The following is a 26501-nucleotide window of genomic DNA, read 5'->3' on the forward strand; positions in this document are numbered from 1 at the left end:
TTCTTGACTAACTGTAACAACGCACACTAGCATTTACAGTGGGGCAAGTAGTTGTTTTGAAAAATAAATTTGATCTAATCTTACAAACAGTTGAATTCATGAATCACAATAGTAATTTTTGTTCTTTATAAATTTGCTGTTGTTACAACAATTGCTTGACTAACTGTTTGTGTATACACGCTTTGCCTTTCCACTTGCAAATGAAACTCGTTTCTTTGTTGTTGCACTTTTGCAGCTGCCTTTTGAATCTTCCTGCCTCTCATTCTTGTCTTAAATCTTCAACTCGAAAACAACGCAAACGCGACCGAGCAGAAACTGAAAGCGAAAACGAACTCGAGTTCGAAAAACGCAGCAGTTGCGATCGTTACCTGCCTGTTGCTCGAATTGAACTGAAACTGGAAATCGTTGAAGCAGCAACAGCAACCGCAACATTCTCTGTCAATTCGATTCCCGTTCCCATAAGCTAAATGCCCCTCGTTGTCCCCTTCCTTGACCCCTTTAGCCAAAGTTCATGCACTGACTTCTTCTATACCAATAAACGTTAAAACCGGTCGTTGGCCGAATTTGAGACTGTTGCACATTGTTGTTGCCACAAGCGCGCTTTTCATTGGTTTTATATTAATGTGTGGCAGCTGTGTGCTTTAAATGTCTTGGCCCCGACTTTGAGCAACGGAAATGCTCGTCATGATAATAAACTCGTTAAATAACGCATTTGGTGGCACTTCCGTTGCGTGCCCCAAACGCGGCAACATGAAACACAATTGTAATTAAGAACAAACATATATATTTATACAAGCTACAAGGCAAACTGCATCTATCTCGAATGCATATAATAATCGATTGCTGTGGAGAACGCCGCAAATCCCAAGCCGCCAATGACGCCGGCCTTAATGCCAGCTCGTAGGCCAATTAAACCGCCGGTAATGCCGCCAGCGTAGGTGCCATTGCGCCAGTCGGTGACGCCTCGTTTCTATAGTAAACAAGGAGAGAAATGATAGTGATTTAAGTCGTTAAGCTGCTCTCTCAACTTACGCTCTCTATGGTGCACTCGACAATGGAGAAGACGGCGCCAATTAATGCAAAATTCTTGGCATAGGAATGCGTTGTTGAGCGCATTTCACGGAAGACCTCACGTGCCGTTTGCTTCTTTTCATTGGCAAAGGGATCAGCCATATTTGGATTCACGGAGGCGGTAAATAGACCCAAAGCAGCGCCCAAACCATATCCTGACGAAATCAAAAAACCCTGATTAAATACGGACTCATGACAACTTACTACAAAACATACCCATGACACAGGCCATTGCACTTTTGAAGGCGCAACTTTCCACAGCGGTCTCAATTAACTTTTCCTCGTTTGTTTTGATTTTGACCGGTCCGTTACCCTTGGGTATTATAATATTCTCGCGATATCTGTGCATGTTACCCACAAAATGCATGGCCATTCTATCCAGCTCGGCAGTGTCTATCAGGTGTGAGTTTGTGGCATCTCCAGGCTTGGATTCTGGCTTAGGTATCAGCGACATGATTATTCTTTATTCAATATTCAAATGTTAATACAGAAACTGTTGAATTCAATTCTTTTTAAAGTCGTGTGTTCCAAAAAAATCCAATTGTTATCACATCGCAAAACAGCTGTTGCGCCAGAGTTGTCACACAAACAAAAATATTTCGATAAATTGACACTTGTCACTTAACATTTGAAATAACAGCATCTGTGCTATGTTAGTAACATCATGTTACGAATCTGTTGTCAATAAAAGCATCGATGTTATGAATTATCGACATTTTAAAAAAGATTTGAAGTTAGAAAATTTAATTCTAAAATTAAAATGTATAAAAAAATTTAGCAAAATGTAACAAAAATTCTGCAAAAATCTAAAAAATCAAACCAGATCGGAAATTTCCACTGGGCGGGCAGCCTTCGGTTTAAGGACGTCGCGCCAAAAGTATTGGGATTTTTTTCCCAACGGCACAAACAAATTTGAAAAGAATGGCGTATAAAAAATAGCAGATCCACAATATTTTAAAAGCAAAAGTAATAAGCATAAGTTAGTGGACTGGCTATTTTGTTTGTGTAGGTGGAATGCGTGTTTCTTCTTTTCGTTAAATTTCTAGAAATAAGTACATCTGAAATTGCCTAAAACTAGTAACTAAAATGAAGTAAATTATATCGAATTTGAAGTATTACTTAAATATTACATTTTATTGCTATCACAAGTTGATTATACACAATTCTACCAAATAAGAAAAACATACAGAAATTGCATTTGTCGGAAAAAAGAAACTTTATCTTTGGACTGCTTTATGCTTTGTTTTGGCCCTTGGCATTTGTTAATTGAAAGCATATATCAGCAGCAAGATAACACAGAAAGCTATAACCGCCCCCAGAATAAGCGAATCCCGTCGTTTTTTAATATTGATGCGTTGAATAAGACTGCAAAGAATAAAGGAGGTAAGTAATTACTATCTATCATTCATGAATTAGTAATTGTTAAATTACCTGGATATTAATGGAAAACGGTTAGAAATATCGTTAAAGCGTGTTTGGATTCGCTTAAAGGCTTGTCTCTGAGCGTGAAGATTCTCCCGCGTCTCGATGGCAATGTTAATCTGATCATTAACCATATTGCCGGCACTGCTCAAATGACCGCTCTCCTTCATGTACATCTCACGTCGACTGAGACCGGAAATCGATGGACTACCGCTGGTAGCCAGGCCAGAACCGCGGAGCAGTTCCTCCCGCTCGATGCGCATTGTGTGATTGGCGTAGATCTTATTGAACTCCTGCCTGTATCCCTGCAGTATCTCCCTGTGGCGCTGCAGCGTGTGCATTGCTGCACTTCCAGTTGCAGGCAGTTCCGACATGGATTCATTGAGCGACGACAACTGCAAGTACATCCATATTGGAGACGAGTATATAACAGTTTGTGACACGACTTACCTTCTCGAGCATCTGCTCAATTTCGGCAGATAACGAGTCAAAGACATGTTCACCAAGCAGCGGTGATGTGTCAGCGCTGTTGTTGTTGCCACTGTTGTTGTTGCTGCTGCTTATGCTGCTGCCACCAGCTCCAATTTTGCTGAATGCCACAAGTTTGAGGTCAATTTCATTTTCCAGGGTTCGCGCCTGCTTGCGTAGCACTAAAATACCAAATGAAAGTTAAGAAGGCATTAAAAACACTAAGTACATAACAATTGTAAAGAATTACCATCATAACTAGAGCCAACCATTTGCAATTTGTTGATTTTATTTATTTAATTTTCACTAGAGAAAGAACAAAAACCGAGAGTTGCCCATCCGGTAAGAGTTTCCGATCTGGTTCGATTTTTTGTACTTAAAAAAACAAGTACATTTCCGATATTGGATGTTTTTTTATTTTTGTACCTTGTTTCAAATTTTTTATTTTCTAGAATTTTTTAAATTTTTGACTGGTTTTTTTTTAGAATTTTCTTGATTTTTCAATATAATTCTTTTTTTTTTAGAATTAAATTAGATAACTTCTCTTCCCGACGGCTGACGAACTTCAAACCCTTTATAAAATGTTAAGCTTAATTTTGTCTAATTTCTAAATTTTAATTTACATCAAATTTATAATTTTTTTTTGAGTTTTTTGCATTTTAAAATTTGCATTTTTTGTCAGTGATGCTTGAACCACTAAGCAAAGTGAACGATTGTCACAATGACCTGTTCATTTGAACTTGCTCAGAACGAAACGACACAGCTGTAGTGAATTAGTTCAATAGAAGAAGTAATATTCGTGTTGCCGGCACAACGTTCAACTTTTAGAATTTAATTTAAAACAGCATTTTTACAATGTCGCAGGCGCAGTCGAATAATGATTCACGCGTGCCCGATGAGGAGAGCGATCTGCTGCAAATCAAGCCGCTGTAAGTAAAACAACAACTGTGTTAATTGGCCAACATCAAAATATGATTTTAACTTTGCAGTGGAGCTGGTCAGGAAGTGGGACGCTCCTGCATTATGCTGGAGTTTAAGGGCAAAAAAATAATGCTGGACTGCGGTATACATCCAGGACTAACTGGCATGGATGCTCTACCTTATGTGGACTTGATTGAAGCGGATGAAATTGATTTACTATTCATATCACAGTGCGTATGCAATTGAAGTTTTGTTCTGTTTGTATATTTATGTATATTTGTGGCTCTTTTAGTTTCCACTTGGACCACTGTGGTGCCCTGCCCTGGTTCCTCATGAAGACCAGCTTCCGTGGTCGCTGCTTTATGACACACGCCACCAAAGCCATTTATCGCTGGATGCTCTCAGATTACATTAAAATCAGTAATATAAGCACCGAGCAAATGCTGTACACTGAAGCTGACCTCGAAGCTTCCATGGAGAAGATCGAGACAATTAATTTTCATGAGGAACGTGATGTCATGGGTGTGCGATTCTGTGCCTACAATGCTGGTCATGTTCTGGGTGCAGCCATGTTTATGATTGAAATCGCTGGTATCAAGATCTTGTATACTGGTGACTTCTCACGCCAAGAGGATCGTCACTTGATGGCTGCCGAAGTGCCGCCCAAGAAACCGGATGTGCTTATCACCGAATCCACATACGGCACACATATTCATGAGAAGCGTGAGGATCGGGAGAGTCGCTTCACATCACTGGTGCAGAAGATTGTGATGCAGGGCGGTCGCTGCCTCATTCCGGTCTTTGCATTGGGTCGAGCACAGGAGCTCCTCTTGATATTGGACGAGTTCTGGTCGCAGAATCCCGATCTCCACGAGATACCCATATACTATGCGTCCTCGCTGGCCAAGAAGTGCATGGCTGTCTATCAGACGTACATCAATGCCATGAACGATCGCATCCGTCGTCAGATTGCCGTAAATAATCCATTTGTCTTTCGTCACATATCCAATCTGAAGGGCATCGATCACTTTGATGATATTGGACCCTGTGTGATCATGGCCTCGCCGGGTATGATGCAGTCCGGCTTATCGCGTGAGCTGTTCGAGAGTTGGTGCACCGATCCCAAGAATGGCGTCATTATAGCTGGTTATTGCGTGGAGGGCACGTTGGCCAAGACCATTCTCTCCGAGCCGGAGGAGATCACAACAATTTCTGGACAAAAGTTGCCGCTTAACATGTCCGTCGATTACATTTCCTTCTCGGCACACACAGATTACCAGCAGACCAGCGAATTTATACGCCTGTTGCGGCCCAATCATGTGGTTCTCGTCCATGGTGAACAGAATGAGATGTCACGTCTGAAGCTGGCGCTGCAGCGCGAATATGAAGCGGACGCCAGCACGGACATCAAGTTCTATAATCCCCGCAATACGCATGCAGTCGATCTCTACTTTCGTGGAGAGAAGACGGCCAAGGTCATGGGTCATCTGGCGGCCAAGAAGCCCGAGGTGGGCAGCAAACTGTCCGGCGTGCTGGTCAAGCGCGACTTCAAGTATCACCTGCTGGCACCCTCCGATCTTGGCAGTATGTATTCCTATATATGTTTATATAAAGTTGTTTGTCCAACTGACTGACTCACTGACTGACTGACTGATTCAGCATTGTACAGGCCAAACGTTTTGACGTGCGACCTTGAAACTTGGCCACAATATACTTAAGATAATTTCATAGTGAGACAAGGCGGCGTTTTGGAAAATTCGACCTGCAAGTGCTTTAAATTAATGTTTCCCCACTCTCTCTCTCCTATCTAGAATACACGGACATGAGCATGTCTGTGGTCACGCAGCGACAATCAATACCCTGGACCAGTTCGTTGTCCACACTGCAACTACTGCTGGATCGCATAGGAGCCGGATGTGTAGAGATCATTGAGCCGGAACGCAAGCTGCGTGTATTCAATTGTGTCGAACTGACCGTGGAGCAAAAGATTATCATCATGGAGTGGCAGGCGACGCATGTGAATGATGTCTACGCCGATGCCGTGCTCGCCTGCCTCATGCAATCCGAACTGGGTGGCACCAACATCAAGGGTGCCACCAAGCAGACCAAAACAGAGGAATCCCGCTTCCGCGAGTGCCTCATCGAGACGCTGCAGGACACCTTTGGGGACACTTGTGTGCCTAAAATATTCAAGGGGGATCTGCTGCCGGTGACAGTGAGTGGGAAGCATGCAGAGATCAATCTGGAGACGCTGGTAAGCAAAGATAAGCATTTGTTCTAGAGATCCGAATTCATCCTTTCATATTACAGACTGTCAATTGTACCGAGGACGAGGTGCTCCGCCAAATGCTGAACACCACTGTGCAGAAGCTTCACCAGACACTGGTGTCAGCCTATTAACCGAATTGCTATTCCAAACTACATGTGAATCTTCTTTATTACGCTTTATTATAAGGTTCCAATACAAATGTTTAAATAAAAACAAGTTTATTTAGTTAGCGTGCTGTCCTGGTCTTGGCAATCTGTTCCTTCAGCACCAGAATGCTGGCACGTTGCTCGGGCGGCAGTTGGGCAATCTGGTCGTCGGATAATTGCAACACCTGCATAATGAGCGCTGCTTTCTCCTGGTCAGATGCATCTGAGGGCAGCACTCCATGTGCTCCCAGGCGACTCTGCAGCTGCAGTGCAGCCGATTGCTGCTGCTGTGTCACCGCCTGTACCTGTGGAGGCGTCTGTTGCTGCACTGGTCCAGGTGGCATGGCGCCACGTAGACGTGGATCCATAGGACGTTGGCGTGGATCGCTTGGGTATGGAATGGGCGCAGCGGGTGGTCCTTGTTGCTGCTGCTGCTGGGGTTGCATCTGGGCGCGAGTGCGTGGATCCATTAGTGGCGGAGGCACTGGATTGGGCATTTGTCCGGGCACCGGTCGCATATCCTGGTCCAGGTTGCGGGCGATCATGCGCGGATCCATGTTAACCGGTCCGCCGGGCACCATGCGCAAATCAATGTCATTCGAGTGCATATTATTGAAGTTCGGGCCGGGCACCGGCATGGTCTGCATCGGTCCAGGTCCCACAACAGCTGCCTGTGGCGGCGGTTGTTGTTGTGCTGGTGTTTGTTGCGGCTGTGGCGCTGACACCATGGGCATGGCACCAGGATTGGGATGTGGATTACCACCCAGCACTGGCGGCATTTGGTTAGCTTTGAAGAGCATGCCGAGTGCTTGCTGGGGATCAACGATTCGCATCACCACCATGGCCTGCAGCAGCGCATAGGCCAGTTGAGGATTCAGCATAAGCATTTGACGCGCCTCCGAGGGATTGCTAACAATGCACAGTTTCATTTGCTTCATTAGCTCGTACATCTGCTCCGGCGGCAGGGAGGCAACCGTTTTGGTAATGAGCTCTGGTGCATCATCCGGATCGCAGGGCTCTCCATATGGATTCTCCACCTGTGGTCCCTGCAGCAGCTGTTGCATCTCCATGCGTGACTTCTCAGTACAAGCATTGTCCACACGCAGAGTGCGTCCTCCGATTTCATAGCCATTGAGATTACGCATGGCACTGAGCGCAGTTTCCTGATCCTTGTATTCGCAGAAGCCGAATCCCTTAGGCTTGCCGCTCTCGCGATCAAACACAAGTCTGTGTTCGAATAAAATTATAGGGTAACATTGTGAACAACATGGGAACAAATTCAAGTGGACATGGACTTACTTGAGCGAAAGTACCGGGCCGACTTCACTGAAAATTTCCTTCAGCTTCTCCTCAGTTGCTTCGTACGGTATATTGCCCACAAACACTGAGCGCATGGACTTGTCCATGATACTTTGCTCTTGTGCTTTATCCGCCATTATGCTTTTATTTATTTGCTGCTCGTTTAATAAAATAATAAATACAATTTAATAAAATTGTGGTGCGAGTCGCCACAGTCGGCGAAAAAAAATTTCCCTACAATGCAGCCACACAGAGTTGTATTTGCGATGAAAGTGTTGGAAATTGTTAAAACCATGCCTTCATACGTTTTGCAACACTCTAACGCCTGGTGTTGTAATTTTTCATATTGTCGCAAGGTGAAATCGAAATGACGGCTATTTAACAAGAAAAAGTGCAATAAAATCACTAAATCCAGTATCAAATTGTAGCTTATAAAGGTGTTTCTCTGATTTACATAAATGCACGTTGAAAAGTCTACATAAAGTGCATGAAAAACGTAATTGAAAATTTTACTTTGTGTGTAGCACACACACGCACATACACATGAGAGATAAACGCAGCAATGGCCTCGCACTCGCATTCGCAGCATATATAAAAGCTCAGTTGTATATTGAAGAAGAAGGAGCGCACAAAGCAGAAGACGAGAAGAAAGATTTCTGTGTCATTGAACGAAGGCGATGAGGCGACGACCAGAGCAAGACCAAGGAGCTCCAAACCCTAACGCAGCAGTAGCATACATATATGTATGTATGTGTATAACAACAGCTGCAGGTGCATAACTCTTCAAGGATACTGCTCTGTATTCCCCCCACTCCCCGGCAAAGAAAACATGCCCTTGCCTTCTACACACGCACACACACACGTTACGATCGATACCGACGCCGCCTGTGTATAAGTTTTATTTTTTATTGAACTTACATATCCCACATACTAAACTGCAACTGCAATTCATTTACAATTAGTGCTCATTAAACATTATTCTCTGCTCGCTGTGTATGCGTGTGTGTGCAGTGTAGATGATTCTCCTTGAATGAATTCAAAAGAGAACAGAGAAAATTAAAGAAACACAAAAGCGGAAATACACTGAAATTGTGTCTACCTTTCGTGCGTGTGTGTGTGTGAGTTTAACGCGTTGTGCGTGTGTGGAAAATCAAAGCAAAGCAGAAGACAATAAGCTGGCAGAGCAGCACGCAGTCCACAGCCCTCAACCCGCAGTCCACAATCCACAGTCCACATTTCTACGCAAGATCACACCCTAATGCAACAGTAGCAGCAAAGGTAGGTAAAATAGTAGTGGGCAATTAGTAGACCCACATGAGTTGTTTAATTATTTTTAAACGCACATATAGACTAATGATTTATGTACATATGTTTGTGTGTATGGAGAGGTACGTACATTGTACGCACTTTTGATTTTCGGCGACTTTTTCGTCAGTTTTCGTTTTAAGCTTGCTCCAAAGGAAAAATCAATAGCAACAGACGTAGACAATTTGCTGCTGTTTGTTTTTGTGCAGCCGCATCACAACCCTTATATATCAGAGCCCACATACTATAACAATATTCAGCAAATAAAAACACAAAAAAGAAAAAAAAATTATATTCACTGTGAATGTGAGAAAAAAACAACAACAAAAAAATGTTGACCATTTTCAACGGCATTGCCATTGCCTAAAAACAACAAAGCCGCACTAGCTGATGAGCACACTCAATGTACAATGTATGTATGTATGTACTTATTTATGTATATGTACATACATAGATAAAATCATGTACAACACATGTGTGTACTCGTACTCAGAGAGAACTTGCAAAGAGTAATGAGCATTGATATTCTCAGGAGAAACGATATTTGCAGCGTTAAAAAGCAAAGAAAGAAGTGTACAAAAATTAGAGATAATTGTGGAACGTAAATTGAATATTGCAGACATTTAAATATTGTTATCAGCTTTAATCGCTGTTATAGAAAATTGATCGATAAGCGATACGAGACAATAGTGTTTATGGACAAAGAAAAATCAATTGTGTATTTCAAAGTTAACAAGCTAAAAAATTGTGTTTATATTTGATGACCAGCTGTTTCGTTTGACAGCTGAAATTGTTGCACTACAGAAGACTTATAGACTTTAAAAATATTGCTTTAATCAGTTGTACGTTCGTGCACACTTCAACAATTAAATGCAAATATTTATCTTGTAACTGATAACAGTTGAAAAAAATGCAGGTCAAAAATGATATTATCTATCTGTTCATTTTTAAAATACATTTTTTTCGTTTAAAAAGTGCAATTTAATTATTATTTTATGGCATTTTTTTTTATTTAAATTGAACAAAGGTTTTTTTTAATTAGTGACAAAAAACCTAATAAAGTAAAATTATTTTTATTACGCACAAAAAAAGGGTGTCTCAGTATTACTCATTCATCTAGGTCACTTTTTTCGGTTTTCATAATTATACCCGTTACTTAAAAAATAAGTAAAAGGGTATATTGTGTTCGTTGGAATGTTTTTTTTAATAAAATCACCTAAAAGTATTAGGTAGTAATTCCTTTAAGTATATTTATATTTATTTAAAAAAGTAACGGGTATCCTATGGTCGGGATTTCGACTGTAGCCTTTCCCACTTGTTTTTAACTGAACTCTTAGTTGATATCCCTGGTGGATTATACCCGTAAATAGATTGGTTTTTTTTTTGGCACTGAATATTTAAAATCTCATTCAAATATCACTCCTTGATATTCGTATTTAAGAGTCACTGCATTCTCTGATTCACTCTGATTCATGCCCAACAAATAACTCGTCATTATCGCGATGTTGCCATGTGCCCATCGTCCTCGTCGATGCACAAAAAGCTGTTCCAAAAGTTGTTGTTGCTGTTGCTGTTGCTGTTGTTGTTGTTGTTGGCACAACTGAGCATTTCATTTGCACTTTACGCTCCGCGTCTCCAGTTGCCCAAAGGCGGATGAAGCTTTACCCGTTTCCGATACACATGTTATGTTGCTGTTGTTGTCGTTGTTGTTGTTGCCTTCCTTACCTTTCCTCCCTTTTCCACATGCATACTCATACGTGTGTGTGTATTTATGTTTATTTGTTGCTTTCGATTTGGCCACCATCCGCACTTGTCCTTTGTTTAGCCGTTTATTCATTTGGCACTCGCTTTTTGGGGTATGTTAGTTGATTCTCACTCTCTCTTAGTTGATTCAGTTGCAAAAGCTTTCGCTCTTGATACGTAAAGCAGAAAATAGTGCACGTTTCCGCTGATTACGGATTACGTTGCAACGATCCGGGTTTTGAGCTGCACATTCTTTGCATCGTCGTATCAGTTGGATATCAGTGTCTGCTTACGGCAATAGTTATCAAGCTCTCACATTGCAGTGCATTCCTATTTATATTTATATAATGACATTCTTTTCATTCATTTTCTTCAACAGCCACGCTAAAGGATTGAGGAAAATGGCCAACACAACACGAGCAACTGCAACAACAACAACAGCAAAAGTCACAGTTTTATGACTTTAGACTGAGTACAAGAGAGCGCGAGTGGAAGAGAGAGGAAGAGCGACAGAGAGGAAGAGCGATAGAGAGGAGCAGCAGTTTAGTTATTGATTAGCCAGCGGGCGTGTAAGGAAGCAAATTGTCATCATCATGGTTGACAGTGTGCAGTGTCCCGTGTGCACCCTGTATCTGCACGCGGGCATGAATCTCTCGGATCACTTGGAGACACATCCCAAGGAGCAAGTCATCAAAGCGCTGGTGCAAATGACAATCGTCGGCAACAATGCAATGGGCGGTGCCCTGGTGGCAGCTGCCCTCTCCACTGCCGGCAGTGGTGCATCAACAGACAGCGCCTCCTCAACCTCCTCCTCCACCACCACATCACCGCCAGATGCTGATGTGAAACCAGCTGTGGCAGCAAAAGCAAAAGCACCAGCAGCTGTAACAGCAGCAACACCAGTAGCGACGACAACAACAACATTAAAATCAACAGCACCCAAGTCTGCATCATTGCTGGTAAATGCAAGCAACAACAACAACACCAGCAGCAGCAGCAGCAACGGCAACAATAACAAATTGAGCAATCCACCGATTAAGGCAGTTAAAAGCGCGCCACCCTCGACTGAGGCGTCAGCCACCACATCCACCACACCCACCATAAGCAGCGTGTCCGCTGCCTATCCGCCATCGCTGACATCTGACTATCGCTACGACCAGCAACAGCAGCAACAGCAACATCAACAACAACAACAGCAACAGGCGACGCCAACAACAACGCTACATGGCTTTCCACGTGGTGCCACCACAATGCTGGTGATACCACAAGCACCACCACATCAGCAGCAGCATAATTTCCTGGCCACCCAGCAGCCTGGACATTTTGCCCATCAGCAACAACAGCAGCAGCAGCAGCAGTCGGCTATGAAGTACACGTATGCAACAACGTTGCCTCCGCCACCGCCGCCTCTGCAGGTGAGTGACCCAGACAGGTTGACACATGAACAGACACTTTGTAATCTCTATTTGACGTCTTTTAGCTCTTCGCACAGCAGGCGACGACAACGCAGTCGCATCAGAAGCCACCGCCCGCCTATGGCGCCGCAATCAGTCAAATTCGATCTCAGCACAACCAAAACAAGCAACAACATCATCAGCAGCAACAACAACAGCAACATATAACCGTACAGCATAATGTTAACCTAGCACCACCGAGTGGGAAGCACAGCAAAGCCCATACGGAGATCTTTTTGAATCCACCGCCACCACCACCGCCACAGTCCACGATGCCGTCTTCATCGACCTCCTCGTCCGCCTCCGCTTCCGCTTCCGGCTCCACCTCAAGACTGCAACATCCACAACAGCATCAGCATCAGCAATCCCTTACAGCCGGCAGCAGCTATGCAGCAGTGAGTTGCTCCAGCTCCACATCGAGTCTGATTGCAGCGACAAACGGACGAGGCATCAGTCGCCAGTCGACCAATTCGCCATTTGGTGCACTGCTCAATGCGGCGGCGCAGGCTGCAAGCTCCTCGCCCGCCTCCTCCAGCGCATCAGTGTTGCGTTACGCCGAATCGCCGGTGGCCCACTATCTGGAGCGTGACAATGGCGACTTTATTTTCCAAGAGACGCCCAAACACATTGTCGAGTGCGTCGAGAAAGATGATGGCGAATTCTCAGTGATTGAGCGCATCTATCAGTCGCCACCCAGCGTGTTGCACATACACGACGATGACGAAGAAGAGGAGGAACATAGGTAAGCTCTCGGTGAAAGAGGGGAAGTAGACGTCTGCATCTCAGAGATTAAGTAACTAAATTTTTCCAATTTCTTTACTGTTGGAGCCTTAAATGCATAGAAAACAAAAACACATTTATACCCGTTACTTAAAAGATAAGTAAAAGGGTATATTGTGTTCGTTGAAATGTCTGTAACAGGGAGAAGGAGGCATCTCCGACCGCATAAAGTATATATATTCTTGATCAGCATCAACAGCTAAGTCGACATAGCCATGTGTGTCTGTCCGTCCGTCCATCCGTCCGTATGAACAAAAGGATCTCAGAGACTATAAGAGTTAGAGCAACCAAATTTAGCACATAGATTTCTATATACCCCACGCAAGCTTGTTTCAAATTAAAGCCACGCCCTCGCAAACTGCGAAAAACCACCACAGCCACAGTTTTTAAGATAATACAGTTAGTATGGTAATTAACGTTATCTATTAATATTATTTATAATCTGACTTAGCCGCAGCAAGATCGGACAAGTAGAACGGGAGTAATAGCTAACCAAAGTTATTAATAAATTTATTATTTCAATTCAATCGCCTAAAAGTAGGCAGTAGTTTTTATTAGGTAGCAATTTCTTTTATGGGTATCCTATGGTCGGGATCTCGACTACAGCCTTTTTCACTGTATAAACTTTACTGTTGAACTTTAAACTTTATAATGAGGATATTCTAATGATAAAATGAACTTGCAGAATTGAAAAACTATGATAACACTTTAATTAAATAACATTACGTATTAGTTAACAATCTAGAAAGTCGAAGAATCCTTTTGAAATCGCTGATAATTCTTCATAATTACTATATGCAAATTTTGACTTTCTAGCTGGGCAAACAGCGACGATGAGGATCACGTCAAGGCACATAACAATGTGGAGGATGGCGATGATGAGCGTGAGGACAGCCGCAGCAGAGTTGGCCTTAAGACGACAACGAAAAAGTCGCGTAAGATCAAATCGAATGGGAGAATCCACAAACGCTCATTGTCAAAGCACCAGATGATTACGACGGAGGATGAGGAAGAGTTCCTGAGCATAGGCAGCAGTGAAGACGAGGAACAGACTGAGGAGCAGCCGCAGTCATCAGGTGGTGCCCAGGTGGCGTCACCGTCTCCGCCGCAACTTTGCACGGCGCCTTCGACGAGCAGTGGAGCTGCTGCTGCATCTTCTGGAAATGTCAATTCCACGTCCAGCGGTACGATTAAGTCCAAAAAGAATCGTGTTACAGTTCTGAGCGATGTGCCGCTCAATATGAATGAGTATCTGGATCTGGTGGGCAACATAGTGGCATCGAGTCGCATTGGCGCAGCTCGTCCATTTGCCGCTGTGGCGCCCATTCCGTTGGTCAAGGTGGAAAAGGAGGAACCGCTCGACGACTATGACAGCGTTCAGACCGAGACTCAGCCCATGGAGCACAAGCCCAGCCTAGAACATGGCAGTGGCAGTGGCAGTAGCAGCAGCAGAAGTAGCAGCGTCAGCAGCAGCAATGGACGCGGCACCACCAGCGTCATTCGCATGGCCAGCACAAGCAGCAGCGCCAATGTTCCGGCGGAGGATCTCACACAGCCGCCGGCCATGAAAGTCGAGGTAGAGCCAACAATGCTGCTGCCACAACGCTTCTCAGCACCAGCGCAACAGCGTGGACCCAAGAAATTAGTCATCAAACCAAAGGCCACAGCAACGGCGACGACGACGACGACAGCGACGACGGCGACGACGACGGAAAAGACTGATAACAATGCTGCCAGCATGAGAAGCAGCAACAGCGCCGAATCTCTGAGCATATCAAAAGCGTCTGGTGCAGAGCTGGTTCAAATCAAGAGCGAAAATGTAGAGCCATCCACATCCACATCGAGTGGCAGCATCCTGGAGAAGCATCTGACCACCAGTTACACGGGACAGCAAGCAACAACACGCAAACACTCGACAGTCAACGATGACGATGCCCGGGTGCTGCTGGAGTTTGCCAACTCGAAGCAACAACCGCTGGCAGGCACCAGCAGCAATCCCACCACCACATTTGTGGTGAATGCAGCCAGTTTTGCATCGGCGGGATCTGTGTTTGCCAGCAGCATTGAGAAGCATTCAATTAAGCCGGGTGACGAGTACATTCTGCCGGATGATAACAAAGTGGAAATGGATGAAATTGTGATATCCTCCTCGTCTTCCTTTGCTTCCTCCACGCAGCAAGCGCAGCAGCAGTCGCAGTCGTCGCAGCAGCATCAACAGGCAACTCCGGCAGTTCAAGCCACGTTGCAGCAGTCACAGCCGCCTAATTTTAATGATTTCAACTTTCTGTACCACCAAAATACAACAGCAACAACAACAACGACGCCGACTGCTTCCAATTTTGCACCATTCGGTCTTCAGCAACAGCAGCAGCAGCAACAACAACAACATGGCTCTAGCGAAGCCACCAATGCAGCGACACTCGCCTCATCCTCCAGTAACTCGTCAGCATTGGATCACGAGTCCTCCATGAATGCCACGTTCCGTGTGGCCAAGCCACAGTCATCACTGAGTGCTTGGTATCAGCCACAGCAGCAGCAACAACAACAACAACCACAGCAGCAGCAGCAACAACAACCACAACAACAACAGCCACAGGCGACAACCTCTGAGAATGTGGAACAGTCGAGCAATTTTATTGCAGCATTGGCAGCCGTCGATTGTTGCAGTGTGGCAATGGACAGTGACGCAAGTGATGCCAAGTACTTGGATCTGGATGCATGTAAGCGGGAACAGTTGAGCAATAGCAGCAGCCATTTGCCCTCTGCCTCGGCATCCACATCGACAACATCGTCTTCATTCGCTGCTGCAGCCACCGAGAGCAGTCTCGTTGGTGGCTTGGGATTAAACATTCGCACGGATGAGAAGATGCCCGCAAAGGGTGAAATATCCGAGCAGGAGAGCAACTGCGACATTGAGAACTCCTGGAGTCAATCGGTAAGTGTGCAGCACACACACACACACACACACACACACACACACACACACACACACACACACACACACACACACACACACATACACACACACACACACACACACACACACACACACACATACACACATACACATTTCACAGATGTATGGAGACATATCACAGCGGTACTTTAGAAATCAGTTCGCGGATGGCTACAATCAACAGCTAACCGATTGGCGTCAGGACTATTATCCTGCGCAGGATCTCAGTGGTCAGCAACAGCACCAGCAGCAGCAGCGTGAGCACAAACGGTAAGCGATCAACACATCAAGTTATTTGCCATCATTTTTAATGCAACCTTAATCCCATTTAGATTTGATTTCAATGCGGTCGCCTCCGATTACGCGCAGCCGGGTGAGCTGGACGCCTCCTCGAGCTCTGCCAGAAGCAATCAATTGCTGGATGTGCAGCCCACTACGTCCACGTCCACGTCGTCGGCTTTGCTGGCTGGCCCACCAATTGCCTCGACATCGCGAGCTGCCGCCGAAGCGGAAGCAGTCGCTGCCGCATTGCAACGCAAACCCGCCCGTCGCAAAATCTACAAGTGTCCACACTGCGTGGCCATCTTTGAGAAGCTAAAAGATCGCAATGCACACATGATTGGAGAGCACAACTACGTGCGCCAGAATCGGCGACTCATCTGTACGCAGGCGGTGGTCAATGCCGCCTTGCTAGCACAGCCGCAGGCTCAACAGCAGCAGCAACAACAGCAGCAGCAGCAGCAACAGTTGTTGCTGCAGGCAGGTGGAAGCATTAATGAGACGCTGCATGAAGATTCCAAGGATGGCATTGTTAAGATCAAACAGGAGCACTGTCAAGACAAGCCAGATTCATCGGAGCAACTGCTTGATCATTTGGAATTGCCGGATGTAAAAGATGCAGACTTACTAGACGTTAATGGTGAGAATGGACGTGATGCGGACGTGAAACCATCAACCAATATGACTGATCTAAAGCCGACTATTATGCCTTTGGCTATGACCACACCAGCTGCCAAATTGGCGGCGATTTATCGCATGCTTATTACCTATAATGAATCGAAGCTTGGGCAGGAACATCACAGCCTCAGCGAGCTGGAGCAAAAGGCGATGGAGAAATCCATATTTCTGTGCTACGTCTGTCGCACCGATTTCCCCTCTGTGAAACTGTACGATGCACATCTGACCGAACATCCCGCCGAGTGCTTCACCTGTGGCAAGAAATTTTATCGCTGGAAAAACTTTTCACTACATCTGAAACGTCATCTGGGCTGGAAGGAGTTCGGTTGCTATGTCTGCGATAAGAAGTTCGTGGTGCGCAGTGCCCTCGTCGAGCATATGCGGATGCACACTGGCCAGACTCCCTTGAAGTGTAAGATATGCGGTAAGTGAAGGATCTAATTAGGGTTTCAAGTTAATTCTCAAATTTCATTAAATTAAATAAACATGAACAATTTTATTTGGAATCTGTAGGCAAAAAGTTCAAGCGTTACTCCAATTTGACGCAGCATCGAAAGCGACACACCAAAATGACGGTGCGGAAGAAGGAGTACGTGTGTCACTGTGGCGAGGTGTTGCCCTCGAAGGCGCGTTTCCTGTGGCACAAGGAAACGCACGATTTGAAGCCCAAGTGTTGTCCATATTGCTGCGATCGTTTTGTGCACGCCAATTCACTGCGCCGACACATCCGGCTGGCGCACTCGGACAAATTCGACTATGCTGAGCCCATGGAATGCCCCATGTGCAAGCAGATCTTTGCCAAAACGTCCATCAAGGCGCATATGGCCACACACTCGACGGATCCTCAGTACGATTGCGCCATTTGCAACAAGAGCTTCTCCACAAAATGGAATCTCAAGATTCATTCGTGGGTGCACGCCAATCGCACCGCCAAACCGTTCAAGTGCGAATATTGCCCCAAGGCTTTTGTACGCGAGTTGGACTTTAAGAATCACATGAATGCGCATAAGCAGATAAAGCCCTACACCTGCGAGTACTGTGGTTGCAAGTTCATACGCAAGTACAACTACATGCGGCATCGGCGGGAGCATCATGGCAACAAGAAGTTCACCTGCGATCAGTGCGACAAATCTTTTCATCGCCACTATTATCTAATCGAACATCGTCGTATTCACACTGGCGAACGACCTTTTCACTGCACCATCTGTGGCAAAAGCTCGACCACGAAGACCAATCACAACAAGCATCTGAAGATACATCATTCGCGGGATCCCTTCACCGTGGAGGTCTAAATAAATCGTCTAAAATGACTAATCATACTAAAGTAAAATACATTAATTAGCTAGCTATTCATGGCTCTTCTCAGTGTGTGTAATGTGTGTCTGTGGTTATATGAAACGAAACAAAACAAACTAGTATTACTTATCGAACTATTATATACATATACATATATACATTAATATATCTATATGTATTGTTTACATATGCGAATGCCAATTCTTGATTAACAAAGCAAAAGTAAACATCAATGAAAAACATTATATCATAATAATATTAATATTAATATTAACATTAACATTTTACTAATCGTACATTTTGGATGTGGTTTAAGAGACTTAGCTAAATGTGAAAGTGTTTCCCCTGTTTTCCTCTAGATAACCCCACACATTCACTCAACGCTCTCGATCCGCAACACTTTACTTTAAACACAACACGAATTGTAAATTGCTTTAATTTCTTTTAATTATAAATATACATAAATTTAGTTAAATGGCATACCTAGATCAGTGCAATATAAATCATTATCATTTAATTTTATGCTGTATTCTTAAATTTCTCAACTATTGTTTGATATCCATTAAGTTTATTCATTTATAAATATAATTTTAATTGTGAAAACTCGTATGTAAAGGGCAACACAAATCTAGTAAATTTAAGTTAGATGCAATTGTTTTAAATAGAATTACATTAATATAAAATATTATCTTTGAGTTTTCGAAACTTGAGCACATTCTAAACCACCAAGCAAGCACACACACACACACACACACAACACACATACGTAACACAAAGGATAACATATAGAAATTTGGGAATTGTTATATAATTTTGTATCTTGTAATCATGTAGAGACAAAACACTCTGCCAGCGATCGAACGTACACGAACACAACTGTCATATTGAATAAACATAAAAGTAAACCATTTCGATGTATGTAGCATATATTTGATTTGTAGTAGTTGCAACTTCTCTAGGCTATTTTCAATAATTGTTTTCGATGGTTTCGATAACGAAGCGATTAGTTAAAATTTCTAGTTTTTAAGCAAACACCACACAGCATAAGAATGAGAAATTAATTAAATAATACATTATATTATAATATGGAAAACAAAAACAAAACCACTTTCAAATATTTACAACTTACATACAAATTTCAACGAGAATTAATGAAACAAAAAACAACCCATTTGTGGAAGAAATAAATGCAATTTATGGATAATTATAACAAGTTATGTTTTTATTTTGTATGGTATATACATCGATATACATCATTCATCATGTATAGTTAAATAGAACTTAAAATTGAAATACATATTCAAATATGTAAAAGTAATTTTTAATAAGGAACATGTAATGTGAATTGAAATCATTTTAAACTTCTTTGGCAAGTTTTCAATTCAAATGGAAATAGTTATTGATTTACTTCAAGAGATATATCTTGAAAGTGTTGGAGGCAACTTATAATCGGAATACATATTCAAATATGTAAAATGAATTTATAACATTTGATTTGAAAACATAAATCATTTTCAGCTTCCTTGGCGAATTCTTTTCTAATTATGTAATTTGTCGATATTTTTTAAGATTACTTCAATAGGTAAAGTCTACTGTCAATTAACGGCTTATAGAGCAGCTCCGTTTTTTGTTCATTCTCGTAAATATCAACCTCGAAGGGCTTTAATCTTTGTCTTACAGAATCAGTGAACGAGCTCGGCTCAGATCCGCTGCTGGAGTCGTTACCATTATTATCGTAACTATGCGGATAGTGAACACGGGCAAAAACAACGGAATATTTGTACAGACAGGCCTGGAGTGAATGGCGTACAGATGTCTCACTAAAATTCCTATTCATTTTAATGCCATGCAGCTTGACGCGGAAGGAGCGCTGGGGAAACATGAACAGCTCTTTGGGCATCATCTTTAGGTCAGTAAAGGGCACCATTTCAGTGTCATGGAAGTCAATATAAAAAACAGTTGCTTGCTGGGACGATTGATGAAGCTCCTCGATAATGGCACGATACCATTGATTGTCTTGGGGATAGCGTGCCAGGCACGGTTCCTTTATTTGCACGGGATGCAGCTGTTTTGCTTCCCTAATCAATGCGCTTGTTTCCTGGACCAGACCGATTTCTTGTTTCGTAAACTCATTGAGTTGTGGCGATATCTGCAATTCCGTAGCTGACAACACCTTGGAGATGGTGCATTTAAAGTGCTTGACGCCTATGGGAAGATTTTGTGCCTTAAAACAGGCGACATCAGCGTGATAGGAACGCTCCGTGGATGTGTCCAACGGCGAAAAGTGTGCGTTTTCCAGCATTTCCTGCTAAATGATCAAGTGACATGTTTAAGCAACACTTGACTTTAATTAAGTGAATACATACCTTGTTACGCAAATGGATGCGATGTTGAAACTGCTGTATGGCGGAAATGCGTGGCGATGGCGAATAATTAACTTGATCTGTCTCGGGATTAGCTGAGTTATCATTATTCTCATTTGCAATGCTTTCATCTATAGCTTCAACTATATAGTCATCCGAAAAGGCATCGAATGATTTCAGTTCATTCTCACTGTCATCGCTGTCCTTTTCAAAGTCAACGATCATTGGCAATTTCGACAATGCATCCTCTTTGCAATTGAACTCCTCCGGGAACTCCAGATGTTCCATCTGTTGGCTATCCATCATGAACTTTTTCTTGGCCGGTGGTGGCTTTACTGTCGTGTTGTTCAATTCAAATACAATCGGCGACGGTAGATTTCCCAATTGAAGCAACTCATCGAACATCTTGAAGCTCTCCAACTTCTCCTTTGGTGGCATTACGTATTTATATTTAGCGTGCGGCGTCAAATTTGCAAATTTGTTATCCACCATCATTGTGGCTATGTCCATGCCGGCTACCTTGATTTGGCATAACGGCAATCCGTTGGGTCCCTTGACTTCGACAACGCGGACACTGCACATTTTCGTAACAACTTGGTGATGCACCGTATCCATTGCAGTCAGGCTGTACTGTTGTTCCTTGGGCTGCACACCGTGAACGGCAACGCGCCAGCACAAAGCTTTAAGCTGCGAAAAGGGCGCATAAGGAAGCATCTCTGAGGGCATCACTTCCTCCTCATTTCCGTAGTCCACATAGTACACAGTGTACAATCCCTTGGCGTTGATGTTGCTTTTAACAATGCCGCGATATATCAAATTGTCCATGTGATACTTGACCACCACCGCCTGCCCCTTAACATAAGGGACGTGGTTCTGGTGATCAAACATTGGCCTGAAGCGTTCCTCCAACAATTTGCGCATATGCTGGATAAATAGTTTATCGGAAGCTGAGCTTAAGTAGATCTCACACTGGAAATTCACGTATGTGGGAATCGCTGTGTATATACTCTTCTTACACTCCCGTTGCAGTTGCCAGGCCAGTGGCGCCTCAGCACAGCCGGTTGTGGGCGTTTCCATATTGAAATCCTTGAGAAGTTCAAGCGGTGGCATTTCACAATCGTGTGCAAAACAGTTGTCTGCAGCTGATTCATCCAGCAAATGTCTACTAGCTACAGTTAAAAATGAATATTAGTTAGAATTCAGTTACTGAGACCTTGTCTTTACTTCATACCTGACAATTTGTCCACGCTATCCAAGCAAGCCTTCAAGTCTGGATCACAGGTGTCCAGTGTTGTCGTAGTGTGGTCAGAAACAATTGGTTCCTCCACTTCTAGTGGCAAACTGGAAATCTTTTCAGCCCAGCCGTCCGAGATCAGTTGATTATTGATGTTAATATATTTAAAGACGACCGGGACGAAGGGACCCGTAATTTCAGGGAATGCTCCCCACAAAGTCACACACAAGGAGTCACCCTCACGTCCATGGCCAATGACATGCAGCGAACTGTACATATTTACCTGAAACTTAAAAAATTGTATGGCCCCCGGTGCCCACTCCGAATTTTTGGCACTAATGCCGTATAGATGGCAGCGCACGGCGCTGTTTGACACTTTCTCGAGGGTCTCATCCATGATTACTAGGCTCGAATGGTGCACTCCTCCAATCACTTCGCCAATATCGCGTAGTTTCACATCATATTTGAACTCCACATTGTCATGTATTTCAACAATCTGGCCTCGATGCCACAGCTCATCCCAGTCTCCCCGTGCCTTCATCCTTATGTAGCACATGTCGCCTGTTCGCCAATCCTCCTTAGACTCACCGTGCTGATACATCTTTTCAGCGATTTTCTGCACGGTTTCTCTCAGATCATCAATGGCGGGCAAAAAGTGTGTCAGGGTCACATAGAATTCGGACGGATGCACGACGTGAAGTATCTTGATGGCAGAGCGTTGCAATTTCACTGTCTTGGTGGGCACATGAGGACCAAGTTCGTTGGTCGACGCCTTGTTCAGTTCTATCAATTTACGCGTATTCGCATCGAGTGGTGTCTTCACGGAGATTGGCTTTATTACCTGGCTGCTTTCGCCACACGACAGGCAATGGCCCTGGTCCACTAGCCATGCAGCTACATTGGTATTATCGGTTCCAGAGCGTGCAAAACTCAAAGAAACGTTGGCAACCTTGTCACGCAATGAGATCACCTCCATATGCAATTTGGGATTGGATATCAACTGCTTGAATGCATCAATCGCTGTCTTTGTCCAGGCATATCCATGCTTCTGCAGTGTCTCCACATCCGCCAGACAACATTTGATTGCATACTCCTGCTTCCAGAATCCGTCCGGCAGCATAAAAAGCTGATCCCAAAACAGTTTCTGCATTATGCCGCTGTCCACCATGCGTACCAGTACGTAACCTGTGAATTATAATTAAATAATTTTCTAGAAATCAATTTAAAATAAGTGGGAGCTTACAGTCGGGCACGCTCGACGCTAGGATACCCTGTGCCCAGTTATTCTTCAGTAAAAGTAAAAGTAAAAGTTGATTTTCGACCAATTGTTCCTAAGGCAGCTATTTGATATAGTGGACCGATTTGAACCAAATTTGGGCAGAATGTATAATACCAGCCCAGATGCATATTCTATCAGTTTGGTTAAAATATCTCAAAAAATAATACAATTTTTCATACTAAACCTTCAATTTCGACGTATCGTTGCTATGGCAGCTGTATAATATAGTGGTCCAATCCAAAAATAAAAACAAACTCTATCTGTGTATGGTATCCAGGAACCTACACACAAAGTTTGAAGTCTCTAGCTCTTATGGTCTCTGCAATGGACGCGGTCAAACAGACGGACGGACAGACAGACAGACGGACAGACAGACGGACATGGCTCAATCGACTCGGCTGTTGATCCTGATCAAGAATAAATATACCACGTCCCCTTCTGCCTGTTACATACATTTTTTGCGCATTTTCAATGGGCTCAGAATATAATTAATTGTATTTAACATTTTTTAACATTAAATATTTAAATTTGTCTAGCAATTAAATCGTATTTTATAATTTGATTTTTAAGTAAACAAATAAATTAGTCACCTTCGGGTAGCATTTGTTCAATGCAGGCGCGATGCCAATGTCCCTCGAAATTCATCACGCAGGCAAGCTGCAGTCGTCCCAAATAGATGGGTTCCAGATCGCTTAGACCCGTGAGATTCATGACACGTTGCAGCTCATTTTGCAGGTCACGTCGCCTATTCTCCTCTTTATGTGGCATGACATAGAACTCGTGCGGATGCTCAACGTTCAGCAACTGTATCATTAGCACCGTTCCTACACTGAGATTATATCTCGGTAAGCGCTGCGTTGAAAGTGCCATCAGCTGCTGCGGATTTGGCAGCTGAGTGTGCGGATAACCACTCCGAGAACGTGCCAGGCCTGTGTATAAAAAAGACTCACGCACTGAAATATTCGACTTGTAGTTATTGGTAATCAGATCCACTTCATAGAACTGTGGTCCCAATGATCGCAACACGTTAATGTGCACAGGATATCTGTTGAATGGAATGAATAAGATATTTGGCTAATGGCTAATGGCAAGTGTATATTGAACAACTTACTTTTGCACCACCTGCTTTAAAAATGCTGCGGCCTCTAGCCCCCATTCTGCACCACATTGGCTGGGCATCAGCTGCTTCAAGCTACAGTGCACGGCGGCATAAGGCAGACTCGCCAAATCCTCGGGCAGCTGACGAAAGCTGAAAGGTAGACAGATAGATCAAATCAGATGGAATATTATTATAATTTTATTATATTTGTACGCTATTTTTACAATCTTTTAAATTTATCCTGATTATTTCTTTATATGTTTTCCAAATTATTGGCGGAATTTATCAGAATAAATCGTGATTTTTACTACAGTGTTTTTGTGAACCTAACCTCGAAGAACCGGTTCGGTTCGGGTTTTTAGGCAGCCTGAACCGGATCATGAAACAAACCCTTAAAATTATTTACTTTGCGAACCCGAACCTAAGCCGAACCGCTTTCTAAAATAAAAGGTTCGGTTCGGAAAAAAAATATTTACATAAATTTTATGGTCTTATAATATTACGCAATTATTTGAGACTTCGGATTGAAATAAGTCATATTTAAATCTTCAAATAAATTTAAATTATCCAAGGCTGCAAACCGGTTTTGAACCTAACCTCGAAGAACCGTTTCGGTTCGGGTTTTCAAGCAGCCTGAACCGGATCATGAAACGAACCCTTAAAATGATTTACTTTGCGAACCCGAACCTAAGCCGAACCGCTTTCTAAAATAAAAGGTTCGGTTCGGAAAAAAAAATATTTACATAAATTTTATGGTTTTATAATATTACGCAATTATTTGAGACTTCTGATTGAAATAAGTCATATTTAAATCTTCAAATAAATTTAAATTATCCAAGGCTGCAAATCGGTTTTGAACCTAACCTCGAAGAACCGTTTCGGTTCGGGTTTTCAAGCAGCCTGAATCGGATCATGAACCGAACCCTTAAAATAATTTACTTTGCGAACCAGAACCTAAACCGAACCGCTTTCTAAAATAAAAAGTTCGGTTCGAAAAAAAAAATAATTACATAAATTTTATGGTTTTCTAATATTACGCTATTATTTGAGACTTCTGATTGAAATAAGTCATATTTCAATCTTCAAATAAATTTAAATAATCAACAAAATTTGATTTCTTAAAAAAAAAATTTAATTAGTTCAAAATGTAGAGTAAAATGTATATCAATAACAATATTTTTTTTGTATAAAATTGAACCAAGGTTCGAAGGGGCTCAGTAGGTATATAAACCAATTTGCGAAACGAACCGATCCCTTGCTCTATGGCTCGAACCGCTGAACCGAACCTTTAACAAAATTTTGGAGGTTTGTAGCCTTGATTTTTATAACTCTTTGCTTTGGCAGCACTTACTTTTTGCAATGTATAGAATGGTGGAGTCCAATATCTGGCAAGAAGACATTATACATATCAATCTGTCCCGACTTCTGGATAACCAGAGCACGATGCCAGCGATCAGATTCGGTCTGATTGTTGTGGACTATATAGTGTTGACCCACAACAATGATGCTCGGTGTCTGGCAATCCGGTCTTGTTGCAAACGCCTCCAACTGCTCACGAATGCGCTGAGCGACATGAGCACTCTGCACATAGAAATCCTCCGGAGAGATGACACTAAGCACGCGGACAACTACATCCGATTTGAACCAGTCTCCAATGCGGCTGGCCTGTGTGATAGATGTGGATTCATTGGACTTGCTGATGTCCATTGCGGAGAAAGTGCGCAAAAAGTTGTTATGTTTTGAGTCAAACTCGATGCCGCTTCTGTTGAAGGAGCTAGTCTTATTGTTCTCCTTTTTACCATCACGTTTTTGCATCTGTCCTTGGACGGAAACTGGAACTAAATCCAATTTCGATGTATTTTTCCGAGAGAAGTCACTTATTTCTGAGTTTTGAGAGTAGTTCATTTCAGAAATTGTACTCCTATAAGTTTGATTGAATGAGCTGTTGAAGCGCACCACAATTTGTGGATCCACAAATTTTGTGATGAAATGATTCTCAATCATCTCCGATAGGTTCTCGATAGTGTTCCTGAAACTGACAGAAATTAATAAGCAAATGAAACAATGAAACAAATGAAAATGAAACAATAAAAATACTAGAAAATAAGCTGTATGCGTGAGTGTGACACTCATATCAGTTAGAATATTTAATTTATTTTAAATATCATACAATATTTAGTTAATAGTTATTTTGATTTTATTTAATTAGTTTACAGAAAAATGTGAATTTTGATTTTTGCTTGTCTGTTATTAACTACAATGCATTTTAAACTGGATCTATTAAATCATTTATATTTATATACAAACAAATTAATTGAGTAATTGTTGAAGATTATTATTATTTTCAGCTATATAAAATAAAACACAACTGCTACAGTTAATTTTTGTCCGATCGGTCCTATGACAGCTATATGATATAGTGCTCCGATTTGAACCAAC

The 26501-nt window shown here is 42.9% G+C and overlaps 6 protein-coding genes across 6 annotated transcripts in view; 2 read left to right on the top strand and 4 right to left on the bottom strand.

The window, feature by feature from the left end:
* Positions 1 to 761: 761 nt before the first annotated feature.
* On the bottom strand, positions 762 to 1636 carry LOC117790106 (mitochondrial import inner membrane translocase subunit Tim22). Its single transcript, XM_034629390.1, has 3 exons — positions 1288 to 1636; positions 1033 to 1226; positions 762 to 970 (listed from the first exon to the last, which is right to left on the bottom strand). Exons 1-3 carry the CDS (start codon positions 1523 to 1525, stop codon positions 815 to 817), a joined length of 588 nt encoding a protein of 195 aa, XP_034485281.1. The 5' UTR covers positions 1526 to 1636; the 3' UTR covers positions 762 to 814.
* Positions 1637 to 2177: 541 nt separating this feature from the next.
* Positions 2178 to 3308, bottom strand: LOC117790105 (Golgi SNAP receptor complex member 1). Its single transcript, XM_034629388.1, has 4 exons — positions 3212 to 3308; positions 2944 to 3143; positions 2503 to 2888; positions 2178 to 2436 (listed from the first exon to the last, which is right to left on the bottom strand). The coding sequence occupies exons 1-4, from the start codon at positions 3231 to 3233 to the stop codon at positions 2334 to 2336; spliced, it is 711 nt and encodes a 236-aa protein (XP_034485279.1). The 5' UTR covers positions 3234 to 3308; the 3' UTR covers positions 2178 to 2333.
* A 443-nt stretch (positions 3309 to 3751) lies between these two features.
* Positions 3752 to 6376, top strand: LOC117792971 (cleavage and polyadenylation specificity factor 73). Its single transcript, XM_034633327.1, has 5 exons — positions 3752 to 3890; positions 3951 to 4112; positions 4175 to 5466; positions 5694 to 6136; positions 6193 to 6376. The coding sequence occupies exons 1-5, from the start codon at positions 3817 to 3819 to the stop codon at positions 6280 to 6282; spliced, it is 2061 nt and encodes a 686-aa protein (XP_034489218.1). The 5' UTR covers positions 3752 to 3816; the 3' UTR covers positions 6283 to 6376.
* On the bottom strand, positions 6312 to 7860 carry LOC117792972 (cleavage stimulation factor subunit 2). The gene is made up of 2 exons (XM_034633328.1): positions 7597 to 7860; positions 6312 to 7524 (listed from the first exon to the last, which is right to left on the bottom strand). Exons 1-2 carry the CDS (start codon positions 7731 to 7733, stop codon positions 6378 to 6380), a joined length of 1284 nt encoding a protein of 427 aa, XP_034489219.1. The 5' UTR covers positions 7734 to 7860; the 3' UTR covers positions 6312 to 6377.
* Positions 7861 to 7885: 25 nt separating this feature from the next.
* LOC117792970 (AF4/FMR2 family member lilli) lies at positions 7886 to 18998 on the top strand. The gene is made up of 7 exons (XM_034633326.1): positions 7886 to 8874; positions 11024 to 12059; positions 12125 to 12840; positions 13695 to 15813; positions 15956 to 16104; positions 16167 to 17215; positions 17305 to 18998. The coding sequence occupies exons 2-7, from the start codon at positions 11238 to 11240 to the stop codon at positions 18081 to 18083; spliced, it is 5634 nt and encodes a 1877-aa protein (XP_034489217.1). The 5' UTR covers positions 7886 to 8874; positions 11024 to 11237; the 3' UTR covers positions 18084 to 18998.
* A 423-nt stretch (positions 18999 to 19421) lies between these two features.
* The window catches only part of LOC117789517, a 64823-nt gene continuing 57743 nt past the window's right edge, over positions 19422 to 26501 (bottom strand). The window contains exons 6-11 of the mRNA XM_034628548.1: positions 25414 to 26097; positions 24075 to 24212; positions 23554 to 24008; positions 21682 to 22869; positions 20454 to 21619; positions 19422 to 20395 (exon numbers count right to left, since the gene is read on the bottom strand). Coding sequence (XP_034484439.1) covers positions 19658 to 20395; positions 20454 to 21619; positions 21682 to 22869; positions 23554 to 24008; positions 24075 to 24212; positions 25414 to 26097 — 4369 coding nt within the window. The 3' untranslated portion in view covers positions 19422 to 19657. The remainder of the gene's footprint in view (positions 20396 to 20453; positions 21620 to 21681; positions 22870 to 23553; positions 24009 to 24074; positions 24213 to 25413; positions 26098 to 26501) is intronic.

The sequence above is a fragment of the Drosophila innubila genome, assembly GCF_004354385.1.
Source record: "Drosophila innubila isolate TH190305 chromosome 3R unlocalized genomic scaffold, UK_Dinn_1.0 2_E_3R, whole genome shotgun sequence".
Classification (NCBI taxonomy): domain Eukaryota; kingdom Metazoa; phylum Arthropoda; class Insecta; order Diptera; family Drosophilidae; genus Drosophila; species Drosophila innubila.

Bases quoted from the DNA above. Each gene is read 5' to 3' on its own strand.
- LOC117790106 (XM_034629390.1), bottom strand. From the start codon at position 1,525: ATGTCGCTGATACCTAAGCCAGAATCCAAGCCTGGAGATGCCACAAAC. The intron at 1,227-1,287 runs GTATGTTTTGTA...TGATTTCGTCAG, and splicing joins TGCAATGGCCTGTGTCATGG to GATATGGTTTGGGCGCTGCT. The intron at 971-1,032 runs GTAAGTTGAGAG...TGTTTACTATAG, and splicing joins TCGAGTGCACCATAGAGAGC to AAACGAGGCGTCACCGACTG.
- LOC117790105 (XM_034629388.1), bottom strand. From the start codon at position 3,233: ATGGTTGGCTCTAGTTATGATG. The intron at 3,144-3,211 runs GTAATTCTTTAC...TTGGTATTTTAG, and splicing joins GGTTGGCTCTAGTTATGATG to TGCTACGCAAGCAGGCGCGA. The intron at 2,437-2,502 runs GTAATTTAACAA...TATTCTTTGCAG, and splicing joins CGTTTTCCATTAATATCCAG to TCTTATTCAACGCATCAATA.
- LOC117792971 (XM_034633327.1), top strand. From the start codon at position 3,817: ATGTCGCAGGCGCAGTCGAATAATGATTCACGCGTGCCCGATGAGGAG. The intron at 4,113-4,174 runs GTGCGTATGCAA...TGGCTCTTTTAG, and splicing joins GATTTACTATTCATATCACA to TTTCCACTTGGACCACTGTG. The intron at 6,137-6,192 runs GTAAGCAAAGAT...TTCATATTACAG, and splicing joins AGATCAATCTGGAGACGCTG to ACTGTCAATTGTACCGAGGA.
- LOC117792972 (XM_034633328.1), bottom strand. From the start codon at position 7,733: ATGGCGGATAAAGCACAAGAGCAAAGTATCATGGACAAGTCCATGCGC. The intron at 7,525-7,596 runs GTAAGTCCATGT...ATTCGAACACAG, and splicing joins GGCCCGGTACTTTCGCTCAA to ACTTGTGTTTGATCGCGAGA.
- LOC117792970 (XM_034633326.1), top strand. From the start codon at position 11,238: ATGGTTGACAGTGTGCAGTGTCCCGTGTGCACCCTGTATCTGCACGCG. The intron at 12,060-12,124 runs GTGAGTGACCCA...GACGTCTTTTAG, and splicing joins CGCCACCGCCGCCTCTGCAG to CTCTTCGCACAGCAGGCGAC. The intron at 17,216-17,304 runs GTAAGTGAAGGA...TGGAATCTGTAG, and splicing joins CTTGAAGTGTAAGATATGCG to GCAAAAAGTTCAAGCGTTAC.